Here is a 15,158-nt window from a genome sequence, read left to right as displayed (position 1 = left end):
GAAAACTTACTGTTCTCTATTAATAGCGTTGTTACTAACTGCTGCCTTTTCAGAGAAATGTTGAAAGCTAAGATACGATGAGAGTTGTGCTCCTGGAGGTGATGTTGATTTCGGTGACCCAGAATAACAAACCTGTGTCATACTTTACTCCCAGGCAAGTAGAACTAGGCAGAACTCAGCAAGTCACAGGCTGACGTCTCCTCACAGAGCTACAAACAGCACAGAAAGAGAAGTCACAGATTAAGTCATTTAAACAGGATTCATTTTATTTACGCAGGGCCTGTCTAGCACTCTTGCAGAGAGTCTGTCTTCATTTGCAATATTATAGCTTGCTAGTAAGGTGGTGGAGATGTACTGCTCTCACAACATGCTGTAGCTGCTAAGAAGGTCCCAGTATGACTGAACAGAAATGAGGAAAAGGAGAGGTATTTCTGATAAAAATGAGTCCTGTGTGGTATCATATCTTCCCGAGTGGATAAGATGGAAAATGGCAAGTATTCTACGAGGCACCGGAGAAAATGCAAACAGTGCCCATAAATGGACATAATAGACCATGTTCAACACCCTGCATGTGTATAAAATCATAACGATGCATTTAAAGAGCATCAGCGTGATCAGCTGTTGACCTGGAAGATTTGGGGGTTAAATATCACTGATGCGATGGTTTTATTTTGTATTTTTCTTATGCAAAGCAGAAATTCAGTTCTTAATTGTTGGTGGGTCAGAGGTTGGGAGACCTCTCTCCCTAACTAAATAAAACAAACCAAGATATGACTATCTAACTATTTTAACTGCCTCAGAAAAAGGGAAGGTTGGGCAAGTAGCCACCTAGGCATTATCTTGAAAGGTGAATGTAGCAGAGAGCCATTAGCACACTGTTTATCTGCAGTCTGATGGGTAAGGTAACTGAATCTGCTGTAAATGTGCTGGACTAGAGCTCATTAGATCTCCAGTTTCGTCTCTGCCAGTGATCTCTGCCATCTCACTGTGTGACCTTGGGCAGCACATTTCATCTCAGTTTTGCACCAGAAAAACTGGGACTGACAGTATCTGCTTCTCTGAGCGGCATGGGGAAGGCAAAGCCCTAGGGACCCATAGGATATGGGGTGCAACCTTCTGGCACAAAAGGATCTGGTGAATGGTGTGGTATGAGGTACTGCTGATCTGCGTTTTCAGTGAAGAAAGCTTCAATATTTTAACTTTAGCTGGCTCGCAAAACAACAGATCCAACTTTTGCTTGGCCTGAATGAAACAGAGCTAGGTTAAGTGCTAAAAGGTTTCTCTACAGAGATGTAGAGGTAGAAGAGGTGAAAGCTAGCCCTGACCACTGCTGTGGAGTAGACTGACACGCCTGTTCCATCGCTGGAGGCTGCAGAGCCTCCTCTTTCTCCCAGCTCCACTCAGTGACACGGGCTGGACTGAAGCCCAGTTCTAGACAGTGGAAATACACTTCCACACTGCTTTAAATATGGCTCTAAAAAGCAGGTGAACTTTGCTGCTGAATTTTTAAAGAGACTCTTTAATGTTTAAACAATGCTGATTTTCTAAGGGTTGTTGAACACGTGTGAAAGAGGGCTGGAAAGCACCTTAGTGTGACGATGTAGAAAGGGCTGGGCTGGCTGCGTGATGCTGCCTTTCTGCTACACCATGATCTCTCTCCGGTGCAGGGCTGAGTCTACCCCGGCACCTCCAAGAGAGACGACAGAATTTTCTGGCCTCACTGACTACAGTGTTGCCACAAACATCCTCCGCAGCTTCTTCAGAGGTCAGCTGCTTTCATAATAAGGTAAATAGGAATAACAATACCATGAACAATCCCTACAAGTTCTTTTCTGCACGTGATGCACCAGCTCACTTGAATTTCTGTTGAGTTTTTCAAATTTACGCCCACAGATGAGGCATGAAAGTTGAGAGGAAGAGAGAGTTTGCAGCGAAAAGCCCTTGGTAATGGGAGAAGTGGAGGCTGAATGGTATCTCTAGACCAGACATCCTTCCTGGCAGATATTCTCCTTTCTAACTGCAGAGACTGGCAGGAGTTCCTGGGCTGGGCTGCTATGGGGTGAGAACTTCTTCCTGAGCAGCTCCCACGAGAAATACTGAGGGCTGAATGCCAGCCCTTGAGGCAAGCACCCAGGCCTTGTAGGTGGAAGGATAGCAAGAGACTTCACAGCCCTTGGGAGTGCCTGGGAAGAGCTGGCTCTGTGTCAGGGGAAAAGGTAGCCTACCAACGCTGGAAAATGCCAAGGTGACCTTTTGGTGGCAGGAGAAAATATATGTTGGAAAATGGGAATTAGTCAGGGCTGCCCGGCAGAGAAAGGATAGGATGTTACTTGCCCAGATCTTGACCAGCTTTTATGACTAGAACTGCTGCTATTAGGCCACAATGTAGTAATGGACTAGTGTAAGTTTTGCAGCAAGAGGATGGAAACAGTACTTTCTTTTTTCTTCTGTTTTCTCTGAGCGAATTTAACAGTGATCAAGGAATGGGAGAGAAATACCATTTCTGTGAAAATCAAGTTGCTTTCTGAATGGGAAAGACAGCATTTATTTATAAAGTGAACATAGATGTTGCAGGCCTTGAATAACTTTGTGGCTTTCGCTGCCTGACTGTTCTGCGAAGGTCTCTAGGAAAAGCTGCCTGCTCTGACTCTGCAGGCTGCAGCCTTGAGTGCTTTGACATTTGATGGCTCTCTGGGTTCGTTGCTTACAGAGCAGTGTCAGGCTGGTCTCCTCGGTTTGAGATAGCAAAACATTTCAGGAAATATTGCTGATCAGAAATAGGACCACAGCTTCCTGAAATGCCTGCCCAGATAAAAGGATGCTAGAAGTGATAAAGAGACAGGAAAAGAAAAAGCAGCAGTAAACGCGAGTGAGATGTTTTTCAATAACATCATGCAAAGTGGCAGCTGGTCCCTAGGGAGATCCTGAAAGGAAGCTTTGAAGGTGCAAAACATTCCCAGGCTGGTCTCCCACATCCCTCTCCTCCACCACTTCTTGGTGCCACATGCTCCTCCTGCCACAGGACCATGCGCCTGCTCAGCAGCTGTCTCTTCCACCCCAAAGTGGTTGCAGCATGGGCATCTTTTCCTCCAGGAGAGCCATGTCCTCAAGGCCCCTCACCGGATAGTGAAAACTATCTGCTACAGCCTGATGGTTTGATGAACAGAGCCCATTCTCACCATGCGCTCTGGGCAGGTGAACCTCCCCCAAGGTTTGTGAAACAGCATACAGATTTTCAAAGATGCTAGGAGCGAAAAAGGCCGAGAGGTGAGTTAATGCACCCCAGCGTCCTCCTCAACATCGCTTAGCTGGATGATCACCTCTTACCTTGTCAGGAGAATTCAATTAGCGCTGAGGGCTATGGTGTAGTTGGGAACTGTCAGTGTTGGGTTGATGGTTGGACTGGATGATCTTCAAGGTCTTTTCCAACCTAGACAATTCTGTGATTCTGTAATTACAGGAACACTTGCTTTAAGTGTGAGTTTGTAGCTGTGTAGTAAGTCACATAATAAATCAAACCTCCACACAATGTGACGATAGGAGTTTAAGAACTGAGATGAGCAGGCGTCGCAGCGGGGCAGCTCGTGAAGGCCTGGTCCAGCCCGTGACGAGCGGGGTCGTGTCGTTTGGGAGCTGTGGCTCTGCCTCCTCCAGCCCAGACCCGGAGCCAGTTCCTCCTCCTCAAGGGCTGGTGCCGGTCTGGGAAGCTCAGCCATGAGCTCATCTCCACACACACGCCCTCTTTTACGGCAGGTAAGTCTGAAATTAAAGCTTTCTCCTCGTTATGAGTTACCCCGGTCTGGCCTGCAGGGCCAGGCCCACAGCAGCCGCCTAACGGACACGGAGCGGGAAACCCTGTGGTAAATCCTGTGGTAAAACCCCCGCGGCGGCCTCGCCGCGCTCCGCCGGGCCCAGCCCCGCGGGGACCCGCCCCGCTTCGCCGAGGCCACCGGGGGGCCCGGCCGCGCCCTCAGCGTCGCGACATGGCGGCGGGCGGCGCACGTGCGCGGGGGCGGGGCCACAGCCGCCCACCGCCCCCTGCCCCCGCCGCCCCCTCCGCAGCACAATGGACAGCGCTCGGCGGCGCCGCGCGGGCCGGGCCGGGCCGGGCCGGGGCGGGGCGGGGCGGGGCCGGCGCGCGCGGCAGTTGAAGCGGCGCGTGGAGCCGGCGGCGGCGGCGTAGCGCAGCGTAGCCGGGGTCCGCCGCGATCGGGATGGGCCCGGCCGGGCTCCGGTGAGGAGATGCGAGAGCGGGAAGGAGGGAGGAGGCCGCCCTGGGCGCCGTTCTCCGGGGGTACCTCAGGGGCGGCCGTGTGAGGGAGGGGGTGCGAGGCTGGCCGCGGCGCGGGGGGCTGAGGGGCGGCCGCCGTGGCTCGCTGGGCGCCCGGGCCCTTCGGGCGGTGGCGGGGCGCGGGGGGACCGGTGCGTGGGGGTGCCGGGAGCCGTTATCCGTGCAGCGAAGGGGAAGCTGAGGGGCAATTTTAGTCATAATCTTGCGGAGATTAGGGAGGGAGCGGGTGAGAGCCCGAGTGGCGGTGAGCGGCGGGCTCCGGCTGGCCGAGGACCGCTTCAGGCTTACTTAAGCGGTTTTAAAGTTGTCTGGTTTCTGTCCGGCTGGGAGGAAGTTGGGTAAGCGCCGGCTCTCCTCTGGCTGGCGGGGGCTCGGTTCGGAGCGGGCGCCCCCGCGGCGTGGCGGGAGCAGCGAGGGGTTCCCGGCTCCTTTTGTGTGCGAGCGCCAGCCCCGCGGCTGGCAGCGCTCCCGGGAGCGGCTCTGCCTCTGCCGAGCTCCTGCTCTTAAAGTTTTAAAAACCAAAAATCCCCCAAAACTGGCCCGGAAGTATGTGTAAACTCAAAGGCTGACTCTGGTAAGTTGCTACTAAATGTATCAGTGTATTTGGGTCAGCTTCTATATAAAACCCCACTGGCTTTAGGGCAGGGTTAAACCAAGCATGTGCTGTTCTCTGGGTCACTTGGTTTAACTCCTCCAAGTAGTAAAATCGGCTAGCGGGTAGTGAGAAGGGGGTTGTGTGGATAGCGCTGCCTGTCTGATTGTGCTGGTGGTGTGCCTGCGTACAGCATACCTGTTTGTGTTCAGAGGAAACATGACTGCGAGCTTTACTTGGGGCAAGCTGAAGCAATTTTGTGCTGGTGCTTTGTTGCGCTGTCAAGTGGCGTGCTGACTGGACCTACTCTTGTGTGTTAAGCTGAATCATGTCTCCATTCTTAAGCTGAATTTGAGTATTGGACTATGATCACAGAATCATCTCGGTTGGAAAGGACCTTGAAGATCATCTAGTCCAACCGTTAACGTAGCACTGACAGATCCCAACTACGGATAAAATGGTGTAGTATGACTTCCTACGGAGTAGCAAGGTGAGGAATGAGGTGCTTTCCTTCAAGACAGCTTAGCTACTGCTGCAGGTTGACAAATACCAGGGATTTAGTATGTGGCTGTGTGTTAAAGGTCACTGGTGGTTCTTTGGTGAGCAAATTAATTTGAGACAAAGGTGTGGAAGTATTAGGCATGTTTTGATACATACACAGAAGAAACTGCTAGCTTTATAAGCTTTGAGAGCAGAATGCTGTACACTGTTCCTTCTTTTTCCCCTCTCAACCAAAGATACTGCTCCTTATTGTGGTGTAAAGAACGTGTGAATGTTGTGGTTTGAATGTTTGTGTTGTTTGTCTTTGATTATAATCCGCAACAGGACGCCAGGCACCTCTGCAAGGTGTACAGAGGGGTGGCCAGGGTCCACAGCAGTGTGCTGGCTTGCAGCCCTCCGTGCTGCTTCACCCCTGCACCATGGGTGTTTCTCAGGGGATAAGATGAAGTCCTGCCTGAGAAGATGTCTGCTTCTAAAAGATAGTAAAGGCTTATGCTGGCACCGTTCCACTTTGAGGCTTCCTTCTACCAAGCTATGAAAGAATTGTTCTCAAGTTCTTATGTGAAGGAGCTCTACTAAATATCCTACAGCTTGGTACCATCTTATTATGTGTATAAAACATCAGCTACTGTGTCAACATCTACCTAAGTGAAAGATTTCAGGCAGAGGAGATGTCATGCACCTTACTCTAGAAGGGGGGAGGAAAGACTATAGCCACGCTGAGTCCCCTTTTTTCTAACTGGAAATACCAACTTAGCTGGGTGCCGCAGCTGGCTTTCACATTTGTAATAGTATTTGAGGAAGTCTGGAATTCTGCTATTTTCAGCCGTTCTTTGTCAAAAACAAAACAAAAAAATTGCTCAGTTGTTCTCTTCCGGCTGAAAAGAAGCCACCACGGGTGGAAGAAGATAATAAAGTCACTTGCTGCTGTGTTTCACCATCCAACAGGCAGCTCTAATGTGGAAAGTGCTGGATGAGTTTGTACTAGCCTGGATGAGAAGCAGGGGTTGGGGGCTTTGGTTCAGGGCTTTATGTATATTTAATATATCAACTTAATTTCTGATTTCCAACCATCTGGCTGTATTCTGTCAAGTAAGCCTCTGCTACAAATAGTAGAATAAAAGTTAAGCATATGGAAAATCCCTCAGGTATATAGTGGATGATTCTAAATAAAATGGAAACATATAGTTAATATCACTGCCTCTCTTCCCTTCGCGCTGTGTGTGGTGATGTGTATTCCTCGTGGGAGCCCTCACAGTCTTCAAGCTCAGCTAATATGTAGTGGTAGCTTTGCATGCTCTGTGTACACTACTTGTTAGGAAGTCACCATTTCTCTGAAATGCTACCAGAGTTGCAGCAGGGAAATGCACGTGCCATCACTGGTTCATATCCTTCCATTTTATGTTCCCTTCCATGCCCTCCTTCCGCTGGTACAGTGCCAGCTGGTCTATCGCAAGTTTATAATTAACTCTCTGCCTTCTAGGGTTTGGGTTCATCTGTGAATTGCTGTATGGGCTGCAGCAAAAGGGGGTACGCAGGCCAGCTGGACTCTGCAGGGAGCTGCAGGCTGTTGAGCCTCCGTGCTGTTGGCACTGCTGTCAGTGTGTCACGGGATGCTTTGCGAAATGCGGTAGCCTGTATTCAGGTGTGCGATAATTGAAACACTTTTAATATGTAATTGGGATGGCTAAAGTGATTATTAGCTAGATATATTGCTTAATTGCATTGGCAGCTCCAGCCTCTGAATTTTTAGGAACTGCACTAGGCTTGGCCAGCGAAAATCATGTTCTTCCCTGGTATTAACCAGTGAATGGCTACAGGTCTGCCTCTTGCTGTGGATTGGGGTTTTGAAGTGATCAAGCTGCGGTTTAGTGAGTCACTGGTCTTCAGCTGAGCTCTGTTTCCTAATATGTGCTTTTAGCCAGATGCAAATACAAAGTAGAGCAGGTAGCCTGGGCCACTGTAGAGGCTGGAGTGGTATGATGGATGTTTAAGGAGCAGGCATATTCTGTAGTTGTGTGGTTTCTTTCCGGTTTTCTTTACGAGGTGGTTGAACATATCTGTTCATAATTTGAGTGGAATACATGAGATGACTTTAAAAACATGTCTGATTTTTTGGTTCTAAAGCCCTGTGAGGATGCATCTCTTGAGCTAATATGGCCCAGCTGCCCAGTGGTAACACCTGGAAATCTTATGCCATTATCAGTGCTAATTGTCCATCTGTATCTGTGTGCAATAAGTAACTACCTTTCACTGCTTTTTCTGGTTTTCTTTTCAGGAATTATAGCTGGAGTCCCTCTTGCTCTGAGAAGCAGAATGACTGTCTTGCAGCTCTGTTTTGAGGAGAGGGCCTAGAAGGTCTGCCACTGCACTTTCCCCAAGGTATGAAAGGTTTCTAGGGCAGGTATGAGTTATCAGCTGTCTGTCTTCCACAGCTTCCCATGGGTATAATAGTCACTGGCTCTTTTTCTCGAACTTCCCTCAACTAGACAAGTACAGGGCAGTACACCTGTGGTAATCACGTATTGCAGCTGCTAGGGAGCAACAGATCTGTCCGAGCAGCATGGTTAAGGCTGTTGAACTACAGCTTGTGCCATCCTGTTGTTCTGGTGCTGGTGACTTCATTTCTGGGCTGTGGGTGATTCTAGACTAAGTGATCTGTCCTGAGATGTCCTCCTGTGGAGGTACCTGACCCCTTCCTCCAGAGGTGCAGGAATTCCTGGTTTAGCAGGCGGGGTCAGGACGGGGAGCAGGATCACAGCTAAATACATCTGACGAGGCTTCTCTTGCTATATTTGCACTTACTCAGAAGGTTCCTGTACAGCCTAGGTATCACACTTGCATAATCATATTACAGCGTTGCGTTACAAGGTGCCCCATGCCTCTTGGCTCGGGTATCTGATATGTGATAGCTGCCTGGGCTTCCTGGGTGTTTGCTTGTCCCCACTCTGCTCACTTCAGTTTGAGTTGGATGCTCTGCTGATGCATTCTTTCTGCGTGGACTGGCTTTTAGTACCAGTAAGACTCCTAGAGGTCCAGCAAGTCTTGAACATTGCTGCTTGGGTAACGTGATCCTCTGCAGAGTAACTGTGCAATTGCGAGACCCTTCCTCTACAAACATTCCCTGTTCTCAGGTACTCAAACTTTTAAAAAGCCTTTTTCCTCTCTACCTTGCTTAGATTTTACTGTGTAATGACATTTTGCAGCAGTTTTTCTGAGGGAGAATCTATTGCCGTTTGCCTTTTAATTCATGTTTCACTTCCATTTTTGGGCTTAAAATGTCAGGGATAAGTTGTCTTAATGCTCTGACTGTTGAGTTCAGTGCTACACTGCGTCATGTTGCCGAGGGCTGTGTCTGCTTAGCAGTGGAATTTGAGTGGGGTGGAATCAGCATAGTGTCTCAAACCAGCCGTCCAGTCTTTTGTGTTTCTGATGTTCGTCGATGGTATTAATAGGAGCGATATAAAGGAACCTAAAGGAATTGCAGAAAGCAGCCTAATAAGCTTTTTAATGGTTTATGTACTTCCTTGAGATGCTGGTTATTGATGCATATTTGAGGGTTAAAACCCCAGCAAGAGTCTGAGGGAGGAATCCTGATGAGAACAGTGAGAGGTGGCTAGGAGAAATGAAATGCTGAGAACTGAATTGTTCCCATTGCATGCAGTTATTTCCTTAGTTCAGCTGGAAGCAGTGGGCATCCAGTCAGTGGGATGTGATTGCTAGCTTAGTGTCAGGCATGTTCTTTAAGCATGCTGTTTCCTTTTCCTTTATTTTAGTGGGTTGAAACGACCGAGTGCTACTTCATGCACAAAAGCATTTAAAACACCAAGCTATGGGAAGCTGTGGAAGCTTTCAACAAGGGGGATTTTGCATAATGATTACAAATGTAATGCAGAAAAGGGGGATAGAGGGCAGAATCACCCTTTTAAGTTTTGCAAGGCTACTTCTCCAGTGTACAATTGATTCTGGCTCTACATCTGTCTTGTGCTTTAATTATCATGAGTTTTGTGGGAGCAATAAGTTGAATTTACTGCAGTAGTGTTGGGAGGCAGCAAAGGACACTACTGTGTGTGGGATGCAGCACTGGACTTGGACTGCAGAGACCTGCCTTTTGTTCTGTCTCTGCCACTGACTTGCTAAGCGATGCTGGGCAAGATATTCTACCTAATATGTCTCCTGCTCTCTATTTGTGAGAAGAGTCAAGGCTTTAGTAAGGTCTGTTTGTGAAAATTGCTAGAATGTATTGCGGTGTTTGGTGTAAGGGATCTAAAATGTTCCAATTTATTTCTATTACAGGTGTGTAGGAAAAATGGTGCAGAAATACCAGTCCCCAGTTCGAGTCTACAAATATCCTTTTGAGCTCGTCATGGCAGTGAGTAATACTCAGCACTTTTACTTCTCCAGCTGCTAAGGGCTGCAACCTTAGGCCAGTGGGAGGTGGGGGACTGCGGTTTTGGTTAGCATGTCTTTGTGGCAACCTTATGAGTACGTTGCAGGAACAGAGGTTTAGCGCTCAATATCTTTTTGTCCTTTCTTCAATTTTCTGTGAAAAATTAGAATCAACATCTCAGTATTTTTAAGAGAGTTAATTAGTCATTAGAGGGGGAAAAACCCAACCGTTTGTAATTACTCCTTCACAAGGAAGGAAAAAAATTGTGACATTCAGGTAGGCAGGGTCAGTTTGTGGCCAGACACCATCTTTGACTTATCACCAAATGTCATTCAGTTTAGAATCTCTCCAGATATGATCCCAATCAGTATTGTAGGATGTCTGTATCTAGAACTTGATTCTAAATCATACTGAGCTTTTTGATTTGGTTAAAAGCTAAAAATCTTTGGAAAAATTCTTCCATATTCTTCCCTGTTCACTCTGTGGTTGAAATGTTGGGAGATCTCTCTCCAAACTTTGTGATTTTTCACAAGGGGCTTGAGGGCTGTAACTGAAGTTGTTTTGCTGGTGATGCAGAAAGCTAATGGGACCGTGGCAGCTTCTTTAAATAGAGTTTAAAGACATTTGTGACATTCTGGACTTTGTCATGGCTCTTCAAGGTGTGAGTCAAATATCTTCCTGAAAGGTTTGCTGGTTGCATTTCAAGGGCAGCACCGAACATTTGGGTGTTTATCCGAGATGCTTGCTTATCGACTCTTGCAAGGCTTTGTTTTGTAATCTGTTGGGCATTTCAGTCTACTGTAGGGATCCCCAAAACCTAGTATTTGCCACTTTTAGTCTGCTGCTTTCTCTGTTGTCTCTCTTTCCTGCTGAACAAGGACACCAATTTTCTTTAGTCTATTCAAGATCAAGAATGAAGATGGAAAGCTATAGCCATTTCAGGTAGCTGACATCGTTCCCATGAGTGGAAGGGAGAGCCTGACGTAATACATTACATTCCTCTTGACAATGTTGCCTCTTCTAGATTCCTGGGAAATAAGTGTCATAAGATTTGTTTTATCCAAAACTGCTTCCAGTCTTCTATTTCAATAGTTAAAACTGCGGGGAGAGATTCTTTGTTTGGTCCTAAGTGTGAATAATGAACCCCAAAGGTAGCAGCAGTTCCTCAGCTGAAAGTGGTTGCTGTTCACTTTGACGCTCTCCGATCATCAAAATGAACAATTGATTTCGGACAGTTGGGCTTCCTCCCAGATTTGCCCCCTCCTCGCTTTTGTTTTTTTCTAGTCTTATCCAGATCTGCCATTTCTGTTAACAGCTAAGCCAGTAACATGCTGTAGAAGTGCCCCAACCAGTTTGGTGCTGATGTTTGTGGTAGTGAAACTTTTCTGGCCATGTTCTTTGTTCTCTCAGTGCATTCTGTATGAGTTATTCTAATACTTGTTATGTAGTTCAAGTATTCTAGTACTTGTTATAAAGATACTGGTGGTTTTTGCTCTATGCATACCTCTTCACATTCCTGTTGTCTATATTAGCAGGATAAACCTAACACCAGATGCCTGTCAGTAGATCAGCTGCTAATATAGGAGGGCTGCCTCTAGACAAATCCTTTGTAAGCTTGTTAGCAGAATGCCTAAAGGCCAGGGTTTGATGGGTTTATTTTTCAAGTGGTTTAGTCTTATTTGCTTTCAGTTTTTCAGCACAACAGAGCTTAAAATTCCCTGGGATTTCAGTGCTGAGATTGTAAATGTCATCCTTTAGTTGTTCAGCAAACTCCAGTTCCCATTACCTTAGCAAAGTTATTAGTCCTCTTTCTTATGAAGATCAAGTTACTTGCCCAGGGTCACTCAAAGGACTGTGTAGTGGAGTAGGGAGCTGAATATAGACCTCTTAGTCCCACTCTGTCCTGTGAAAATCATGTGTTCACAGCAGGATCTGCTTTATTATGAAGACTGGCATTATAAAGTAGTGTTTCAATCTAGTGGCAGTCCGTGCAGGCAGAGTTGGATGCAGGCTTTGTTATCGCATTTGATATGTTCAGATGGAGTCTTCAATTTGTGTGGAGGCAGTGCAGATTTCACAGAGCTGTCAGGTGCTAGCTGTCAGTTGCTGGAAGTTTTGCAGGGAGAGTGGGCGTACAGTGAAGCTGTTTTGCTCCTCAGCACGTGGCATTGCTGTTAATCTGCTTCAACATAAATCTGACAGCAGCTTCCTCAGCACTGGGAACCTGATATTCAGCTGCTTTCATCTTTTCCCCTCAAACGCTTTGTGTGAACCTTTGGAGTGCCAAGGTCTCATACTGTGGTAAATGGTAGGAAAGCAGAGGTCATATGGGTGACCTCAACACACTTCCTTATTTTACGGGTCTCTATGCACCCTTCAGCCTGTGCTTCATTCCTCATCTGTGGGGAGGGTCATGCTTTTGTGGTCTGTTCAGGCTATGTCATGAGGTAAGTAATGTTTGTTAGGAAAAGCATCTTTCCCCCAGAACCTCGGATGTTTGGACCCCACTATAGAAAACAGTGTGTGTGCTTCATTCAGATATGAGGATCTGAGAAATAGGGTTGTCATAGCCAAATGAGGCAAACGATTCATTGCTTCCTGGCCTTGTTCAAGCACGCAGTGTTTCCCATGCCTTTTGTTGAGCCCTGCCATCAGGAACACAATTTATCTTTCTTGGACTTGTACAGAGTGCATGTGTGTGCAGCTCATCCTCTAGACAGCACATGGGTGTGCTTGACAGATGGGCCGGTGCTTTTACTGTTAATACCTTTGTTATTGTGTGTGTCTGGATAATTGTCTATGGATTTACACTCTGCTGCTTACTAATTCTTTTGCAGCTTGCATTCTGGCATTTGCAGGCAGTAGATTTGACATATCTTCCAAGTCCTTGGAAGGAAATCCACATTCTCCTTGCTCTCTTTGCCAGTCCTGTGCATCTGAGGAAGTAAAAAGAAATCAGTTTACCAAGTCTCTTCTGGTCATTCAGGAGTTCTGAATTTTTTCTTTTTCTTGTTAGAGGAGTCCTCTCTTCTATAAAGATTTAAACAAAGGACTATCTTTCCACACCTGTCCATATTCACAGTAGTCATTTTCACCTGCTTTGTTCCTAATCTGCACTCACATTAAAGGATCAGAAGTGTTATGCTCTTCAAATTATAACCAGTGCCTGACATCTTTATCCCCTACACTTGAAAAGAACCTTGATGTTTGTTACGCTTTGTGATCTTGTCATGTTCTTCCTTCCCATTCTATCTCTTTTTTTTTTTTTGTCTCCTTTTAAATGGAGCTGTTCCCTCAAATGGGTTGTCCCTGCCTCTCTGGGCCTGATCCTGTTTTCTCTTCAATAGATCAGCAGGTTTGAGATTGCAGATGTCTCTTGATTTTATTTTACAGCCAAGAAAATCCCCAAGTATAAACATACTTCTTGTTTTCTTTGTGTGGTGGTTGTGGTTTTAAAGCTAAAAGTTGCTTTTTTACTGAAATGTTATAATGAGGAAAGAATCCAGAAGGAGAGCTAATTCTGCCCCATAGCTCATGAATGTTGACTTACTCTGTAAATTGTTGTGAGCCTTCTCTGATGTATGGAGATGAGAATTTGATTTGGGTGAGCAAGTCCAAAATGCATAGCTGTACAGGAAATGGAGCTAAGAGAGGGACTGCATATTTAATATTATTTGTTGCTAATGTAGGCTAGATGAGATAGTTTTAGCTTTGAAAGTAGTAGGGAGTTTTGTTCCCATTAATTTTAGTAGTGTACTCAGCCCTTCACACTTGTAACTGACATCTGCCATTTTAACATACTTTATAGTATACACTAAGTTTGCTTAGGAAGGTTCCTAAAGCTACAGGGCTGAAATAACCCCCCAGGGACTCTTACCTGGTCTTCCATCCTTGATGTATAGTTTGAGTTGCTGCAGTAGTGGTGTAAACGAGAAACTTACTGACAGCACTTCTGACAATTGTTTGGTCCTCTCGCCACGTTTACAATGTGCTTCACGTTCAGCTCTCATTGGTAATAATAGCAATTTATGGTTTCTGCTGCAAGCCAGGGGTCTTTCTGCACAGCCTGGTGCCAAGGGAATAGTGAAGGATGCAGATCCTGAAAAGGGGAATGTTCTGCTTGCAGATTTTACATCTTGAACCAAATGAAACCTTTATCACTCTACTATGTGAGATTCTATCTTTTATATGAAATGAAAGCTCTGTAAAACACAACACTAGTCAGTTAAAGTCTGGTTTTAGTTAAACGCTAAAAAGCTGTATGTATATATGAAAATATATATATGTAACTTGACGTTTAAGCTTACTGCATACAGGATATCAGCTTTATAGTTGCAGCATTTGAGAGGTTTACTACTATTATCTAAAAATGTCATGGTTTTGAAAAGACAGAACAAAGACCAGGTATTTGGAAGTTTGCAGTAGCATCAGCTCTCATTGTGTGTACCAGTTGTACTCCATGCTCAAGTCCAAACTGCTCTTCAGCCCCACACGTGTACAATGTGAGTCAGTGCTTCTTTCTGCTTGACCTCATTTCTTGGTGCTGCCCACGGCATGTGTTGACACATATATGAGCAGCTGAGAGCCCAATCTCTTGAAAATGCACGCATGGAGAGCAGTGGTGTGTGTTTCTCACTGCACTGGTTGAGTAGTACTCTTCTGTCTAGGGTGCTTCTGCTATGTGCAAGATGGATTTGGGATGGGGGGTGGTTGTTCTGTGGGTGCATGTGTGGTATACAGGCATTTCTTATCTTGAGCATCGCTCAGACTCTAATAGATCTGTTAGGTGGCAGCTCATGATTCCCTTGCCTGTGTCTGCAAGTGAAAACTTGGTCATCTGAAGTCCTGGCCTGCAATCCATACTTCTAAGCAGCTCTGACTCTCTTGTAGCATTAGCAGCAATTCAGTGGTTTTTTGCATTTAGTTAGTCTGGAGTTCTTTATTTTTCAGGTAAGATAAAGCAGGAAACTAATGGTGTATACCTCTGTGTCTTCTCGGTATGGTTTGAGTGTTGGGGGGTGCTAACAAGCTGGGTGGCAAATTTAGTTCAGGCTACAAATGTTGCAGGTTTATTTAGAGTCAGAAATTACTTCTCCATTGTCTTTACTCTCATCCTGTAGCACAGGGTCATAGCTCATCAAAAGCAAACATCTGTGGTCACTGTGTGAGGTGAGATGTCTGTCTCTCATGCCTGACCCTGCTGAAGCAGTCTTGATGGTAGTCACTGGATTTGGCAGGGGTCCTCACTCTTGCCCCTAAATAATCCACCAGCAGTTCAGCCTTGATTACACTGGCTATCTGCACACTGGCAAAGTTGCTTTGCAGCCACTGAGTTTTGCTCATTTACAGCATTTGAGGATCTTGCCCAGAGTTACATGCAAGAG

General features: G+C 46.2%; 1 protein-coding gene across 10 annotated transcripts in view; it reads left to right on the top strand.

Moving 5' to 3' along the window:
• Positions 1-2,823: 2,823 nt before the first annotated feature.
• The window catches only part of SEC14L5 (SEC14 like lipid binding 5), a 46,024-nt gene continuing 33,689 nt past the window's right edge, over positions 2,824-15,158 (top strand). Inside the window, exons 1-3 of one of the 10 annotated variants that reach the window (XM_074885404.1) lie at positions 4,129-4,234; positions 7,663-7,766; positions 9,681-9,756. In XM_074885404.1, the coding sequence (XP_074741505.1) occupies positions 9,694-9,756 (63 nt within the window). In that variant the 5' untranslated portion in view covers positions 4,129-4,234; positions 7,663-7,766; positions 9,681-9,693. Of the gene's footprint in view, positions 3,212-3,248; positions 3,268-4,128; positions 4,235-4,272; positions 4,295-4,697; positions 4,866-5,244; positions 5,374-7,662; positions 7,767-8,499; positions 8,519-9,680; positions 9,757-15,158 lie in introns of those variants that run through there. The other 9 variants (XM_074885406.1, XM_074885405.1, XM_074885407.1 and 6 more) reach the window with 9 other exon arrangements.

The sequence above is a fragment of the Strix uralensis genome, chromosome 16 (assembly GCF_047716275.1).
Source record: "Strix uralensis isolate ZFMK-TIS-50842 chromosome 16, bStrUra1, whole genome shotgun sequence".
NCBI lineage: Eukaryota > Metazoa > Chordata > Aves > Strigiformes > Strigidae > Strix > Strix uralensis.
Note: the sequence above shows the minus strand (reverse complement) of the source record. Positions and strands in the feature narration are given on the sequence as shown.